This window comes from Miniopterus schreibersii (assembly GCF_964146895.1).
Source record: "Miniopterus schreibersii genome assembly, chromosome: 8".
In the NCBI taxonomy this organism is placed as follows: Eukaryota; Metazoa; Chordata; class Mammalia; order Chiroptera; family Miniopteridae; genus Miniopterus; species Miniopterus schreibersii.
In genome coordinates, this window is record NC_138109.1 from 18,811,966 (window position 1) to 18,829,764 (window position 17,799).

At 49.3% G+C, this 17,799-nt stretch overlaps 1 protein-coding gene across 1 annotated transcript in view; it reads right to left on the bottom strand.

Moving 5' to 3' along the window:
* CSMD2 (CUB and Sushi multiple domains 2) overlaps positions 1 to 17,799 on the bottom strand; it is a gene marked incomplete at its 5' end in the record, with an annotated part of 488,286 nt that overhangs the window by 109,054 nt on the left and 361,433 nt on the right. The window contains one exon of the mRNA XM_081146285.1: positions 15,683 to 15,809. Within this exon, the coding sequence (XP_081002411.1) occupies positions 15,683 to 15,809 (127 nt within the window). The remainder of the gene's footprint in view (positions 1 to 15,682; positions 15,810 to 17,799) is intronic.

The following is a 17,799-nucleotide window of genomic DNA, read 5'->3' on the forward strand; positions in this document are numbered from 1 at the left end:
AGATTCCTCAGTACCCGAAGCTGTGTGAGTTTTCTCAGTGGTTGTGTGCTAGCTCCCGTGGCAGGCCTCCCCCTGAGGGCTTCCAACAGAGTGAAGAAGATGGGCTGCTCTTCAAGGTGTTTACAGGGAACAGCCTGGCAGACGGGGGCATACACGGGGAGGAGGGGCCCCCCAGGAAGCAGAGCACTCGCTGCTGTCCCAGCACCCCCCCCACCCCCCTCGGAAAACTCCATGCGCTGAAACTGGCCGCAGGAGGAGCAGGCCAAGCGGTTAGCTGTGCGGCGCTGCTGCTCTTGTGCTCAAAAAAGAGAGGTTCAGGGGGGCCAGAATTGTCAGGGAAGGAAGCAAGAAATGAGACTTGAATTTTGGGTGGCATTAAGGGGAGTGTGTTTTCTTTGGATTAAATAACATGAGATGAGACACAGAGGCAGAGGGGAGGTTAAGGTGCCTGGGAATAAAGGCGACCCCCCACTGGAATTCAGGTGTTAGGATGTCACAGGGAACAGGGCTGGACAGAGAGAGGGAAGATGAGGGCCTGAGAATTAGCAGGAGAGTTTGGGTTTATCTTCTTCCAGTTAGAGACAGACTGAGTCCCTAGGGGCGAGTCACTGAATGAATGAGTGAGTGCATCAGTGAATGAATGAACCAAATGAAATCCCAGGAGGACCGGCCCCATAGGAAGTTGTGAAAAGAAAGTATATGGAGACAACTGGGAAATGAAAGAAAACAAGTTACGAAACAAGCACTGTGTACAAGGCACTCGCATATTATCCCACTTAATCCTCAGAACATCTTCATTTTGTAGGTAGCATCTTTTCTATTTTTAAAAATGAGAATACTGAGGTTGAGAGAGGTTAAATAACTTGCCCGAGGTCGGTGCTGGTTAGAAACCGAGCCAGATTTACATTAAAAAAGTATAATTATAGTCCAGGTCAGAGTTTAATGCTTCCCCTCTTTCCCCTGATAAAGCTGCTCACACCTCCACAAGGGAGAGGCTGAGAGCCGGGGTGCACTGGAGACACCCCACCAGTAATCAATAGTTTACATGTGAATCAATCACAAGGCCAAAGGGCTGACATTCAAGACCATGAATTAAAAGTGCCAGTCCACTGCATGCGGCTTGGCTGATCTGCCAATCAGACGAAGTCAAAGGCCTGGCACTGCTGAGGTCAAGAGATGTGGCGAGAGGAGGAGCCCAAGGTCCTCTGTGAGGGGAAACAAAGGACAGAGACTGCAGCTGCAGACCTCTCACTGCATTCATTTGTTTAAACTCCTCCTGTGTGCGAGGCACTGGGAGATAATGGTGAAGATGACAGACAGGGTGTCACTTTGCAGTTGTTTCTGGAGGTGGCAATACTCCTGCATACACAAACCCATTAAGAGATTATCAGCTGTGGCGAATGCAGTGAAGGGAATCACATGGTGGTGCTGAGGCGGAGGACCTGCTTTAGGCAGAGTGGCTGGGCAAGATCTCTCTACGGACGTGACATTTAGGCAAGATGAGAGGCTCGAAGGGAGCCAGCCCATGGAAGAGCAGGGCAGGGTGAGAGGTGGGAGGAAGCTTTCTGTGTATCAAGGGCAGCATGTGCAAAGGCCCCGAAAGGGAACCAGCCTGGAGCATCTGAGCAACAGAAAGGCCTCTGAGGCTGTCACTGGGCCAAGAGAGGCAGGTGAGGCCGGGCCAGGCGGGGCCCTGCGGGTCAGGGAAAAGTCTGGACTTCATTCTACAGGCTAAGGGAAGTAAGTTATTAAAGAATTTTAAGCTGGGGCCTGATGGGAGCCGATTAACATTTAAAGATCATTGGAGCTGCCCAGATGAGAAGAGACTGGCAAGGGCAAGAATGGAGTGCAGGGAAGTTAGCTAGGGGGCTGCTGCAGGGGTCTAGCGGCCCCTTTTATGATAAATCCTTGATCATGGCCAGTGAAGACGCTTTGCCAAACCAACCACATTCATGGGGACTGAGGTCTTTTGTTATCTCATAGAAATCAGCGTGTATTAAATGCTAATTAGAGGATCTGATCAATAGGGATAATTCTGACATCTTGGTTTGCCTGAGCGGCTCCCCTGCAGGTGAACATCTGGTCTTCTTTTGGCCTCTGAAATACTGAACACAGTTTGAGCACCCGCCCCCTCCATCATGAAGGGCATTCCTTCACAGTGACACCTTGCTCGTATGTGTGTGTGTTACTTTGGGCCACAGACACACACAGGCCAGGGCAGAGGCTGAGGCGTGTTCTGTGTCCAGCTGGGCCGAGGGCTGGGGAAGTGTGAACGGCTCTGTCTCTGCCCCGGAGGCCGCTGCTGATTATGGAAAGAGACAAACAAAGCATAATAATATGTGCAGTAGGTACTGAAAGAGTGGGATAAACAAAGTGCTCTCCAAATACCCGGGGGAGGGAGAAAATGGAGCATTTGTAGAAATATCTATGTGCCAAGTAATTCATGTATGTAGTCTAATATCCTAGTCAAACCCCTGCAATTTAGAGCCTATTTTCCCATCTTGGTGACTCGGGAGCTGAAGTCCCCAGGGGCTAACATAGGCGTGGGTTGGGGGGTGGTCAACAGCTGGTAAGGGTTAGAGGCAGTATTCAAACCATGTCTGTCTGGGACCAAAGGCCTTTGTTTTATAATTGAGAGAGGCAAGGAAAACTTCATTGAGGAGATGTCTGAGCGGTTCTGAAGAACAGCACAAGAAAATTAAGAGGAGACGCAAGACAGGGACCAACATATACAGAGGCATAAAAAGCGGAACTGGCCTCCGGGACCCAGGCTCCCTCCCTCCCTTTCAATCCACCCTTCCCACCAGGGCCAGGGCATCGTTCTGAACCGCACATCTGACCCAGCCATGGTTCCTCTTTCCCAACAGATTAGGGTCAGACTTTCTAGGGGACACATCAAGACCTTCCTGAGCAGCTCCAACTGCCTTCCCCCACTCTTCTCACCCCTCACTCATTTCCCTCTTACTCTCTGGCTTTGGGGACCCCCCTCTGCCTGGAAGGCTCTTGCCCTGCACACACCCTCATATTGCCTGCAGGGGTGAACTGTCTCCCCCCAAAAAGATAAGCACACTTGTGAACGTGCAGATGAAATCAAGTTCAGACGAGGTCATACTGGATTAGGGTGGGCCCCAAATCCAAGGCCTGATATCTTTGCAAGAGAAAGGGGAGGGAGATTTGGATACAGTGACCTTGAGGAGACACAGGGAAAAGACCATGTGAAGGTGGAGGCAGAGATCGGAGCGATGTGCCTACAAGCCAAAGAATGTGGAGGGCTGCCGGCAGCCACCAGAAGCCAGGAGAGACACATGGAACAGCTTCTTCCCAGAGTCTCCCAAGGGAGCATGGCCCTACTGACACCTTGATTTTGGACTTCCAGGCTCTAGAACTGTGAGAAAATAAACTTATTATTTCAAGCCATTCAGTCTGTTCCAGCAGCCCTAGTAATCAAATACACCCCTGATTAAATCTAAAAAGAGAGGAGAGAACCAGATTCTCATTAGAGGAGCCAGCACCTCTCTAGGGCTGTCCACAAGCAAAACTGGCTTCTGGGCTCCTGGTCCTCAGTTCTCTCAGTCTGAAGGAAACTTTAACACATTGGGCATTTTCTGGAGACTGCCCACCTCATGGCTTACAAGTAGTTCATTTGCATTCATTGCGAAAGAGATGCCAAAACAAGAAGGGAAAGAGAAATCCATGGCCTCTTGCCACATCGATTTCCCTTGCCTTCCGACTGGGCCACAGACTATGAAAGGGCTTGGGGTGCTACCCAGCAACTGTCAGCCCCACATGAACACGAGGGATGCTGCACTGATAAGAGTCATCACGGCGGGTCTGTACATCAGGGGAAAGTGGCATGCGACTAAACAGCAGCTGTCAGGAGAAGAGGGTCAGCAATCACTCCTGTCCCCAAATGAGAATGCAGCTTAAATTACCCTCAGTGACATTGGAAATGACAATAAGAAAATAATACTTGTTTTATAAAAAGCCCCCCTCTGAGCCATGGAGCTGCAAACCAACAATTAAACCATGATCATAATAGCAGACAATAATAATTAAAGCATCGTGCTACCCAGAGAACAAAAACGGAGCAGACAGACCAAAGCCCAGCGCGAGTGTTGGTGCCTACAGCCAGCTGGTATTCTCAACAGAAGAAAAGATTCTTCTGTTATTATCGTAAGTGAAGGAATGAACCTGGGCTTCAGGTCACTGGAGAAGCCGCAGCGGCTGGTGCTCCGGGCGGCTGGGGCAGTGCACGGATGCAAGGCTTAGGCTGTGCCTTGAGTGGCACTCGGGCTTGCTGGGTGACCTTGGACCAGTTGCCGTCTCTTCATCATCACCCTGTAAGTGAAAGCTCTGTGACTGCCTGTCATTAGCCAGAGCCTGCCCTGAAGGTGTCAGAGATTCTGTGACAGGCAGATATATCTTTGTCCTTCTTGGAGGAAATGTTTTCCATCAAATGAAAGGCTCATGTCTCCCGAAGAGGCTTTATAACAAAGTGGAAAAAACAGCAGCTGTGCAGGCGAAGATCTGGGTTTAAATGCTGGTTCTGTGATAGCTAATTGGGGGACCTCGCAGTCTCAGTTTACTCCTCTGAAAAATGGCAGTAACATCATCTATTCAGCAATGTTACTAAGATGATTACTGCAAATGAAATCACACATAAAGCGCCTTGCACTGAGTGCCTGGTACATAATATAATCAATAAATGGTAAAGTCACCTAAAACAAATCCCATTTTTGCTCTATTTATTTTTGCTTGACCAAGACAGATGTGTTAAAGTCTCTACGTCTGTCGACTGTCGGTTTCTCCATGTATTTCTGACAGATTTTGCTTTATGTTTTCTTGCTAGGTTATTTGGTGCATAAAGATTCATGGCTCTTAGAATTATTATGGGCTATGAATTTTATCATGTGAAATAACTACTTCTGTCCCGTTTAATGTTTTCTTTTCCCCTTGAATTTTACCTTTTTTAAGAAAAGCAATATTGTGATCCCTGCTTTTTATTTATGTGTTCTCATGCTATTCTTTTGTCCCAAATTTTTATTTTTATTTTATTTAAAAAAAAAAATATCTTTATTGATTTTAGAGAGAGGAAAGGAGAGGGAGAGAGAGAGACAGAAACATCAATGATGAGAGAGTCATTGATCAAGCCCACAACCTGGGCATGTGCCCTGACCGGGAATCGAACCCCGATTGCCTGGATCCTAGCTTGACGCTCAACCGCTGAGCCATGCCCGGCCGGGCTCAAATTTTTATTTTTAATACTTTATTGTTCTTCTGTTTAGTAGCATTTTTTCTGCCTTTACTTAACCTGAGCATCTTTTCCTTGCAATATGGAAGTTTTAGGTGTGGGCACCAGCTCGTGGCTCCTTACAGCTCCCTCCCTGTCCATAGGTGGGTCAGTAATCGCCCCACATGTAATGACAGAGACCTCCCTTTCCTGCACGACATCATCCTGGGGCCCCTCTCCGGGATGCCCCACACACCATTCTGCACATTCCTTTCACAGACCCTATGCTCACACCTCAGTCTTGCATTCTGTTCTCCCACTTGACCTTGGTTCTTTGCTGATCCTTCAACCAGGCTCAGACTATAGCTCTTCTTTGCTCTGAGCCCTGTGTCCATGGACTCTCCCACTCCCCTGCCCATCCTGAGCTCCAGTAACCTTGACCCCTCCAGGGCTGCCTCTTCTCCTCCCATTCCCTTCTAAGTCACCCAGTGGTGGCCAGACAAAAGTCAATTACACTTATCTTCAGAGCTGATCTGTTTGCTCTTGGTGACAGTAACGATGCTATGTGTTCACGGACTCTGCTTCCTCTTTCTCCCAGGTGGGCCTCCCTTAGGACTAGGTGAGCAGTAAAACAAGATCTAGTCAGTGGGATGTGGGAGGAAGGGCTGGCTCTTAAAAAGCTCTGCTCTGCCCGGCCGGGCGTGGCTCTGCAGCTGAGCATTGACCTGGGATCCAGGAGATCTCAGTTCGATTCCCGGTCAGGGCACATGCCCGGGTTGCAGGCTCCATCCCCAGTTGGGGGTGTGCAGGAGGCAGCCGATCAATGATAACTCTCTCATCACTGATGTCTCTCTCTCCCCCTCTCCCTTCCTCTCTCTGAAATCAATAAAGATATATTAAAAAAAAAAAAAAAAAAAAAAGCTCTGTTCCACTCACTCATGTTTTCTTTCTTCCCTCCTCAGCTGGCCAGATGTGAGGAAGCCCTGGAGGATGGTGAGGTTCTCACATGAAGGGGCCCGGAGCCTTGAATTGCTTAGTGGAAGAGACACCCCACCCGGAATCCCAGGGCCCTGCCTTCCTGCAGACGGGCATGGAACTGTGAGTGAAAAATTAACCTTTACTGTGTTAAAACACTGTGATTTGGGGGGTTATTTGTGACATCAGTTAGCAATTGTTGCAAATGCAAGCTTCTTCCCATCATCTGGTTTTGTGCTTTTGTTTATTATGTTTTCTTGCTATTTCTTTTTTTTTTTTTTGGTAACATTTCTTAGTTTTCACACTTTCTTCAGTGATTTGTAAACTACATTTTGTTTCTAATTCTACTTTAAGCATCTTTAAACATTTTCAAAAATACTTCTAAACTTGCATTTTCTCTAATTATCAAATTTCAGAAAAACAATATACCATTTCATGCTCCCTGATGTAAGACAGGGAACCTAAAACAATGCTACTTCCCCAATATCAAACCGCTACATAGTCAGGGACCACAGACTCAAAGAAACATCATCTTTCATGATCCTCATTCTTAACAGTCTTTTCCTGAACATCTCTGTAGGTTAGAAATTATACATCTGTTTTAGTTTCCTGTGGCTGCTGTGACAAAGTACCTCAAACTTGATGACTTAAAATGACAGAAATTTATTCTGTCACTGTTCTGGAGGCCAGATGCCTGAAATCAGTATCGCCGCGCTGAAGCCAAGCTCTCGGCAGGGCCGTGCTCCCTCTGGAGTCCGCCTCCAGAGGAGAATCTGCTCTTTGCCCCTTCCACCTTCTGGTGGTTGTTGGCATTCCCTGGCTTGTGGCTGCATTACTCCAATTTCTGTGCCTGTCTTCACATCACCATCTCCTCTGTGTGTATAAAATCTCCCCTTGCTTCCCTCTTATGACTTGTGTGATTGCATTTAGGACCCACTCAGATAATCTAGCAAAATCCTTAATTTATTCACATTTTGCAAAGATCCAAATCAGGTGACATTTATAGGTTCCAGGCATTTGGGCTTGATATCTTTGGGGCTGTCATTCAGCCTACTGCAAGGTTTTTGCAAGTTCCTCGAAGGGCCCAAGTGACAATTTTCTGTGGCTCTTGTGCATGTTGTACTGTGGCTGAATCAACGACGGTTGAGTCTCATATCACCACTGGCTTTGGCGTTTGATATCACGGAGAAGAAATCCTAGGACGGTTGGATTAGTGGCGCTTCCTGTTTTTCATAAACGACTGTTTTATTTGATCAGGGCTGGTTGTGTGCTTACCTGTGTGAGTGTGTTTTGCCAAATGCTTTTAGGGATGTTTTAGTATCCTTGGAACAGATTTGTTTTTCATTTACTTGTAGCTACATCATTTTGCCTGGAACTCAGGGAGTCCTTTCAATTCACCAAGGAAGTTTTAGCCCCAGTCACGCCACCCTTCTGCCCGCCCTCCACCCCTTCTTGGCGGAGTTAGCCAACATTTCGTATTTTATTATACCTTCTGCTCCATTTGCTCATTGCTCCCCTTCATTTATCTGCCTGGATTGGTACTCTTGTCTTCCACAGTGGGCAACTTTTCTTTCATGACTTCCATGCCTTCAAATAATTTTTTCCTGCAGTCTCAGAGAGATTCTCCAGCGCGTTTCCTACTTCCAAGCTTGTATTTCTTACGAGGCAAATGCTGCGATGGTGGATTTTCACTGTTACTGTGCATTTAGTTTCTCCGCATCACTTGCCTGTCTCCATCCCTGTCTTTCTATCTCATGAGCTCCCCTCTGCCATTCCACTGTCCGTCTTCTGCTACCGACCATCCCAAGTTCTTATGCTTAAATGAGATTATGATCTAGCCACCCATTTAACTTTCCTCCTGTCTACTGTAAAATCTTTTCAGAAAATGTTTCCACTTTTTTAGGGAAATGGCTCTCTTTTTTTGAGAATAGTATGTTTTAAGTGCCACCACAAGTTGATTTTCTTTATGTTTCACTTGATTGTTTATTTACCTTTTGAAAGGGAGGGATCTATGCTGGTCCAGCGTGGCCCACCAGCATTCTGCATTTCCTTGGCCAAACTGTTTATTTTCTCCTGAGAGACGTGGGAGTTCATTCCTGGGATTGTAAACTGGAGGTCGAGTTGATGTGTGGCCAATGCAGCTCTCCAGTGCAGCTCAGCTGGATTACTGTCCTCGGGTAATTTGAAGTACTTTGTGTTTCTTTTTCTAGAGGTCATCTGTGAAAAACTAAATTGCCAGAGAGCACTGCCGCTCTGAAAGCTACATTTTATATCTACCAGGTTATCCACAGCCTCGCTTTTAAACATCTTTTGAGCTCTTTTTGACTATTCCCGGATTTGCTGAGACCTTAAATCTGACAAAGGGATACCGCATTGTGTATGGGCTTATCTGCTCCGTTCCTACAGGAGGTCAGCTCTCACTGTGCAGGTACACGGACCTTCTCTGTTTAAGGTTTAACTTACTGCCACTGCTCACAAATAAACCTTCTGGAAGCGGCTCAACTCGCGGCCACGATTCCTGGCAAGGGCGGTGAACAGAAGCTTCACTTCTGGTGCCTTCTGCCTCCTCTGGGCCAGCTGCCCGCTTGCTGGTTAGAGGGGAGCCGGTGCCCTGTGGCTGATACGAAACTGCAGCGGGGGAATCTGGGCCACAGGCACAGCCAGATGTTGTGTCTAGTCCAGCATCCTCCGGGGAAGACAAGCTCCACGGGGCAGGGGCTCTGGTTAATCAAAACTGTGCCCCACCCACCCTCTGGGTAACCCTACTGCTTTATGACTGACAGCCAAGAATGGAGTTTCCAGGTTGCCCTCTGCATTAATCCCTATGATTAAAAATCACCCAACGAAGACTATTAGCTAAAATGAGCTTTAGGACTACGTGGGTGTTAGCGTAGAAATCAGAGCTCCCGGGAACAATAGGTCCATAGTCCTCCGGCCCCAGGTTGCTTTAGGGAAAGCACTAAAGGACTGTCCCTTACCCCTTCCTCCCTCCCCCTCCAGGAGGCAGACACATAGAGCTTTCCACACCCCCTTGAGTGCAATCTGTTCTCAAGAAACAAAACCCAGTTCTTCTGAATATAACCAGGACCCCTCAGTCACACAAGACTCCTTTCGGGCTTCGCGGCCAATTCATTTTCTGCGTTGCTGCCCCTGACCTTCCAGAAGCGGAGATACCGAGTCACGACAGACAATGAGCTCTCCCAGAAGCCGCTGTGCATAGTCACTGTCCTCTCTTCCACATGCTTGGAAGGTCCTTACCTCCCAAATGCAGCGAGGCCCGCACTTCCTCTCGGTGGCACCCTGCCCCCAGCTGCCACCCGGATTATGAACTATCCCAATGCTTTTCTACTGTGTTCTAAACCTATGTCCGCTATAGCATTTCTCACATTGCATTAGACTCCGTAGCACACACTTGTCCGTACTCCATTTCCATAACTCTCACCTGCCTTTCCTATGGAAACTCTAAATGCAGAACTGAATTGATTTCCCGCTTTCCCTCAGCCAGGCACGGCGAGTTCTGACAATGAGATGTGGGGTGGTGACTCTAAGGATGGCGGTTCTTCCCCAATAAAGACGCAAACTCTCGCAAGAAGAAAGCTCTGTGCCCCTTTGGCCCTGTCCTGTGAAACTGGAACAGAGACATAATGGCTGGAGCTGCAGCAGCTGTCTGGGTAACCATGAGGGTGAACGCCTACGGACGCAGAGCGAGAGGCCCGGGTGGAACCTGCAGATGCCTGTGCCCAGGGAACAGTGAACCTCCCCCTGCTGATGTGGCTCGTCGGTCTTCCTGTTTCCATTCCTAACTCACAGAGTGCCTGTATGACTGAGGTCTTCAAGGGGAAAGACTGTTTTTTATTCATATTTATATGCTCAGTGCCTGGCAGAATGCCCGGCACCGAGTAAATGCTCCAGGATTTTTAATTGAACTGAATGTCATTACTGTCTTCTCAATATTCCAGTGGCTCCTCGTTACAGTGAGAAATCCATTCAGAGACCTTTTTTTACCCAAGAAACCTTATACCCTCCCACCCCCTGGCCCCACGCAGGCTCCAGCCACACCCGTGAGGACTGTCTCCTGGACAGACCCTACTTTCCCACGTTCCTGCCTTTTCGCTCCTTCCCCTCAATCAGCATGTTCGCCTCTGCACCTCCAGGCAGAACCTCTCTTTTTTGTTACTGATCTTGTACTTGCTTACGGCACCTACCTCGTCTTGGAGCACCTGTTTGACCCCACGCATGTGAGCCCTGGAAGGTAAGGGCTGGCCTTGGGCTGAGCTGCATGTTTCCCACGGCACAGCACACACGGCCAGGCACAGAGACGGTGCTCAAGGTGCTAATGTTCTGTTAAATGGAACTACACCCGGGTCTGAATGGCAGGCTGGGAGGAGGAAAGACTGGAGCTAGACAGACCGGGATTGAAACCCACCTCACCGGGTAATTGTGAGACAGTCATGCTCTCAGGGCCTCAACGAGCTCATTTATGAAAATGGGCACAATAATAACTGATCTAGAACAGAGCAGGCTGTAGGTATTTGATAAATGTTAGGCAGAGGGGATGGCTAAGAGCAAAAGGCTTTGTTTCCCTCTCTTCTCCAATTTTCATCTGAGCTGGTTCACCGATTATAAAAAGGAAAACTCCAGCCCAACACTGGAAACTGAAAAGAGGTCCCGCCCACATGGGATAAAACTTGCATGTTCTATGTCCTGACAACACAAGAAAGAGTGATGTGGAAGGTGCGGCCTGCTGGTCTGCTCCCCTGCTGTTAGCTCCCAGGCCTGGACAGAGTTCATCAACCAGCTGGTCCCAGCCTTGGCTGTCAGAGACAAAATGCTGCAGATGTCCCCTGTGTTCAGGGGCAGGCCTGACTGCCAGCCCATCCTTGTCGTGCACATCCAGGAAGGGTCTACACATCCCTGCTGGACCCCACCCAGGGGTCAGCCTGACCACTATTCCTACAGCCACCCACTGTCCCTCCTGGGCACTCCTGGAAGGGGACTATCCTTGCCCAGCTTAATGGGCTGAGCTTGACCTCGGATCCCTCTGGTCACCTCCAACACTTGGTTGGGGCTGGGTCAGAGTTGGGGGGAGGCATCCACAAGCTTTCTCTTGTCTGTGCTCCTGGGAACAGTCTCATGGACTGGCCTATGGGCTGTCTCACAACTCCTTCCATCTGGCACACCCAAGGGGAGGACTGCTTGACACCTGCTCCCACAAACAGCCTGGCACCCACCACCTATGACGGAGGGGTAACCTACAACCTGCTGCGTTCAGGGGGTATCTCAACGACCATCTCTCTGGCTCCTGGAGAGTCCCCTCATCACTTGGGAATCACATGCCAGGCACTGTTCTAAGTGTTTAGATGTGTTAACTCACTTAACCCTCATTGCAAACTTAGGTGGCAGGTACTATTTTAAATCCCCATTTTGCAGATGAGAGAGCTGAGGCTCAGAGTGCTGTCTGAAGAGTTTTCTAAGCTACATAGCTAGCAGGAGTGGTGGGTGGTCTGGTGCCAGAGCCCAGGTCTTAGCTACAAATTGATACTGAATGAAGGACAAAACTCCTAGGATGCAAAGAGAATGAGCTCCTTGAAGGGATCCAGCTGAATAGTCAGGCCACGCTGTCTAACTGTAAAATGCAGTTAATGCAGGGAAAAGCAGGAGGTGTTATAAAACGAAACACAAACAGCCTTCTCAGAGAGATGCAAGATAACGCATCGATAAAAACAAAATAGGCTGTCAAGAGCAATCTGAAAACAGAAATGCACTTTCTTTCAAACAGAAACAAAAATAAAAACAAGATTTCCAAGATAAAGAAGGCGAAATAACAGGATAAATACTGTTGAAACAGAATTAATGAAAACACAAGAGCACTGGCAGAATAAAAACAGGATCTAGAACTTTCAAATCACTGGAGGGAAACAAAGCCAATTAAATCAAGTCAGCTAACAACAGGGAGAGTCGAAAATAAAGAAAAACAATAAAAATAGCATACTATGTTTGAAAGAAAGCATAACACATTTGATGTAAAAGAAATACATAAAACCCGGTATTCTTTGCACTGTCTCCAGACATTCACAGAACACAAACAGGACAAAAATTCAAAAGGCAAAAAGGGCACAATGCAGTAAAAACAAAAATAATAAAAAAGATCACACAAAATATCTATAACCACCTAGTAACTTCTCAGAAGTTCTTAAGCACTCAGGTTAAAAAGAAATCTAAACGGAAGTGATAGACTGTTTGGGAATGAACCGAGCTGAACACTCCGTATGGAAAAGATAAACTCCCCAAAGGACCATGTACAAAGAGCCCGGCGCAGCAAAGCCTATTTACATGGTTTCGTCCACCGGCTGCGAGCGCCGACGCGACAGGCAGGGTCAGCGATGCTGTGGGACGCGGGCCTCGGGTGGGGTGTAAATCGTTGCACCATCTAGAGAGGAATTTGAGGTCATGCATCTTGTATTCGTCTTCCAAGAACATATCCTAAGAAAATAATTGGACCGCTGTTCAAAGATTCCTGTGTAAGGGTGTTTACTGGAGTGAAAAACTGAAAATACTCACTTTATCAGCAGGGGAGTCGTTAAATAAATTATGGTCGTGCATACAGTAGAGCTCCCGCAGCCATCACACAGGAAGAGGCAGATGGATACGTACTGACATAATAAGATGGCGATATATACTGATATATACGATTAAACGAGAAGTGAAACCAGATGCGAGTGAGGCCGCCGGAGAGAGGACCTTGCTCCGGGAACGGCGCCTGCAGCACTTGCTCCGCGACACTGGCCACGGAGACCAGGGACCGGCAGCGCGGAGGGCAGAGCCAGGCTACGGGGCTTCTGACTTCTGCTTTATAACCTGCTCCCTTGCTTGCATTTGGAATTTTGAAAGCAGAGTGTCAATTTTTATGGAAAAGCCTATAATGATATTCACATTTAAAAAGTAACTAAATCTTACTCTGAACAAGGGCGTGAACCCCAAAGGGGCTTTTCCTGTTCATCTTGACTCAGCCTAATTGTGAATCCCCTTAAATTTGCTGCTGGTGCTCCAGCGAGGGGCGTGGGAGGGCGAGGGGCAGAGGGAGCTGGAGAGAGTGGGGGCGTATTGGGAGAGAAAGAGGGAGCGTGGGAGAGAGAGGGGCAGACTAGGAAGAGAAGGGGAGGGGGAGGGGAGGGAAGGGGGAGGGGGGAGGGGCAGAGGACACCCTGAGCACACGGTGCCCACAGCTGCTGCACCTGCACTGGGGTGGCAAGCTGGGGTGGGGGCTGACCGAGCAGGGGAGGGGACCCGCCGCTCTCTCCATCTCTCGGCAGCCCTCAGTGCGGCTGGAAACCCTCCTCTGCTCACTTGGCACCAGCTCCAAGAAGCCTCCCAGGTGGAGCACTGAACCGCCCTACCTTCCCCCTGCGAGGCCCACCTTGGGGTCCTCCCACACACTCGGCTCGCCGGGGACTTTACCGTTCCTGCTGCGTCACACAGGAGAGGACGCTGCCTGTATTGTCGGGCCCTCTCCCCGACAGCTAGGAAGGGGTCCTTCGGTCTCCCCCAGCCCGCCCCACACCCACTGTTCCAGGAAGTGATGGTGGTGTTCCTCCTGCCCAGAACTCCCGTCACTGGGTCTGGAGCTGTCCCCGTCAGCTGCTCCTGGCTGCTCTGCTCTCCTCCGGCCCTTGTCCCGAACCTTAATTACAGGAAATTAATGCTGCCTGTCTTGGGCATGCTAATGTTGCTCTGGGGTTGGGGGGGGCATCCCTCTCTTTGCAAGATGCTGCCAAGTACTTAGGAATGAAGTGTCATGATGTCCACAATGTACTTTCGAGTGATTTAGAAAAAAGAAAAAGGATGGACAGAACTGGACAAAGACAGGGAGCAAATATGGCAAAATACTCGCAATAGCTGCATCTGGGTGGTAGGTCTGCAGGGTCTGGGGTACTGTTCTTTTCACGTGTCTGATCGTCTACACAGTGTGTGCTACACAACAAAGGATGGGAAACAGAAGAAGCCTCAATTTCCATGTTTACGAGGAGAGTGAGACCAGCCGGTGGGACCGCTTACACATCTCCCGAATTTGTCCCTTCCCCTCCATCCCCACTGCCACTGCCGAGGTTCAGGCCTCCTCACCCCAACCACAGTCTGGAGGCAGTTTCCTCACGGGGCTCCCGGACCCAGTCGAGCCCCTTCTCCACAAGGCTGCCAGGACAGGTGCAAACCCAGCGGCACAGCCCTGGGGCCCCATGCTCTGGCCGCGGCAGGCTCCCCCAGCTTTATCTCCCACTGCTCCCCACCCCCCACCACAGTGCAGGCGACAATCCCGCCACGTGGACCCATTTCCAGCTCGAGCCTGACCACCTGGGTCAATTCCTTGGCCCAGAAGGCTCTTCCCCTCCTCCCAACCTTCTTCCTCGGCCACCCGACAAGCCCCTCTTCATCCATCAGGAGAGCACTTGCGTCACCTTTTCCAGGACAGCTTCCCCGGTCCCCTCCTGTCCTGCCTTTCATCCCCCCTCCTCCTTATGTCACCTCCTTGCTCTGTACATACTGAACAGTGACAGGGTCTCATTCACCTATACAATGCCAGCACCTCGCACAGGCACTGCCAGATGTTCAGACAGACAGACAGACAGCTGTTACCTGAATGAATGAAGTGAATGAATGAGCAATGCTCTCAGGTAGAAAAGGAGGAAGACCTCCTCCTGATTTGCATACCTGAACACTAAAGTAAAAGAGTCGTCATGCTCTCGATTCACTCACTGTTCATTTAATATTTACTGAGAGACTACCATGGATCTACTAGTCACGCAATTATCTTTACACCTGAGCCAACCTTCCTTCCCCCCTCCCCCTCCTCCCTCTCTCCCTCCTTCCCCCCCTGGCCTTTGCAATTCCCCTCTACAACCCTAAACCATAAGAATTTTTGTCCTCAATCTATGGATGAAGAAACTCAGACCAAGGAAGGGAAGCGATCTGGGCTCATAGAGCTACAAGCTGACTTACTGCTGTCAGAGCAATAACCACAGAACCACCGTTAAATACTGACTATGTCCCAAGTACTGTGCTGAGCACAAGGCACATAACTTCTAAGTGCTTTATCCTGAGAAGCCGGCAATATAACCACAGTACAGAAGGAGACAGTAAGGCTCAGAGGGTAAAGGACTTAGCCAAGGTCATGCAAACAGGAAGCGGCGGGGCTGGGGTTCAAACTGGGCTTTGCATTACGCCAAGCCTGTGCCCTCAGTTGCTCTGCCCTAACTGTGCCATCTAGACCAGAGTTGGGCGAACTTGGATGGCAGCTGTGTGAGGCTGAGCCTGGCCTTTCTAGGTTCTTCATGGGCCAAGCCCAAGCCTGGGATCACAATGACCACTGTCGATCACAAGGGCTTCCAGGTGATGGGGGCAGGACCAGCTACTAGCTGAGTGGCCTGGGGATGGCTCCCCTGGACAACTGGCAACGGTCACTTTGCCAGCCTGGACACTTACCCAATGGTGCAGCCGGCATCGGCCTCAATGGTCCAGATGCAGTTGAGATTGTGATCGTATGGAGCTGGATAGCCAGGTGACAGCACCTGCCCCGACACCTCTCCTTTCACTGTCCCTCCACACTCAGCTGAAAGAAATCCCAAAAGAGTGAGAGTGAGCTTCATGGGGTGGCCTGTGCTGCCAGCGATGACTTGGTGCTTCCTCTTGTCTATGTCCCCGAGTCCCTCCCATTCATTCCAGGTGGCTGAGCTCTGCATAGAGACTATCCCTGGATGGGACTTGTATTCAGAATCTACAAAGAACTCCTACAACTCAACAATGAAAGGACAAACAATCCAATTCAAAAATGCGCAAAGGATTTGAATAACAGACATTTCTGCAAAGAAGCACCTGAAGAGGTATTTATCATCAGCAGTCATTAGGGAAATGCGAATTAAAATCACAATCAGATACCACTCCATACCTACAAGGATGGCTAAAGTGAAAGAGACAGACACTAACAAGTGTAGGTGAGGATGAGGGGAAACTGGAACCCTCATCCATAGCTGGCGAGAATGGAAAATGGTGCAGCCACTTTGGAAAACAGTTTCATAGTTCCTTAAAATGCTCCATGTAGTTTCCATATGACTCCAGCCATTCCGCTCTTAGATATATACACAAATGAAAACATATGTTCACACAAAAACTTGTTCCCAAATGATCACAGCAGCACCAGTCATAATAACCCCAAACTGGAAACAACCCACATGTCCATCAACTGATCAATGGAAAACAAATGTGGTGCATGCATATGGTGCACAAACAGATTTTATCACAGCACGTGCAGCGTGCTATTATCATGTCCATCTCCTTCACATGACTAAGCTCCGTGGCAGCAGAAACCTCGTCTTACTCATGTTTGCATACCAAGTGCCTAGTATGGTGTCTGGCACATGAAAGATGTTTTCATAAATGTTTATTGAATGAATAGACGGGTGGATGATGAAATGAATGAAAAAAAGCTTATTGCTTCCCAGGCAAATTACTATAAAGGTCTGAATCGAGGCAGAATGGAAGTTAAGGGGAGGAGACTTATTGCAAAGCTTTTCAGGAAAGGGAATGACTGATGCACAAGATCCTGGAAGGAACAGGAGATGGGGTGAAAGTCACAAAGGGAGGACCGATCTTCACCTGTTGCTACAAAGGACTCATTAAGCGCCATGGCGGGACATGGGACCAGTGAGCCAGGGCTGGGGAGGGGGTCCTCTGTCAGTGAGCCTGCTCAGGAGGCCAGATTCTCTGCTCAAGCCTCACCCGGAGTCCTCCCTCTGTGGCGCTGTTGGGACGGGAGGCGCTAACACGGCTAAAAGACGCAGGGCTGGATGGGCCCATAGCAGGAAGCAGGGTGGGGAGAGAGAGATGGACCCTAAGTTGTGGACAGGAAGCCTGTCTGGCCCCACATGCAGAGGAGGTAGCTAAAACGGTGGCAGGAAATGACCCATGTCCTTGGCTAAAGCCTCTTTCCATGATATTCCAGATGGAGAAGCCCCTGGGCCTTGGAGAAAGTGTTTGGAGCGGCAGCACTTCCTAAGGACACGCTGCTGCCTTTCTCACGGGTCACCTTCTCCGGGGACTGGCAGGTGGGCAGCAGAGGCCCAGTGGCCGGCCTGCAGCAGATTCACCACCAAGACCACTGGATTCTACTCTTCCCAGTTCCCCTTCTTCCCCTCCTAGAGCCCTGGCTGCTCCCATCATTGAAGCAAACATCTGGATGTTTAAGTTATAGCAGTCATTGCTGGCAGACTGCGATAAAGACTAAACAACGTGATGTGTGTAAAAATACACACCCACAATCCCAAATACACAGCCTCACTCCCCAGAGTGGGCCCTAGGGAGTCTCAGCGGGGAAGGCCTCTGAGATTCAAAGTATAAATACTCTCACCAGCACTGCCTGAGTGGGTCCTTGAAGTTCAGTCCGACTGGCAACTCTGATAATTCAAAAGAACCTACAGTGCATCCTTTCTGCAGAGCAAATGACTGTCTTTCAGGGAGATTCATCGCCTCTCCTTCACATCTCGCTCGCTCTGGCTTGCCCATGGCATCCCACCAGTGTCTGTGTGTGCATGTGTCTCCCTCGC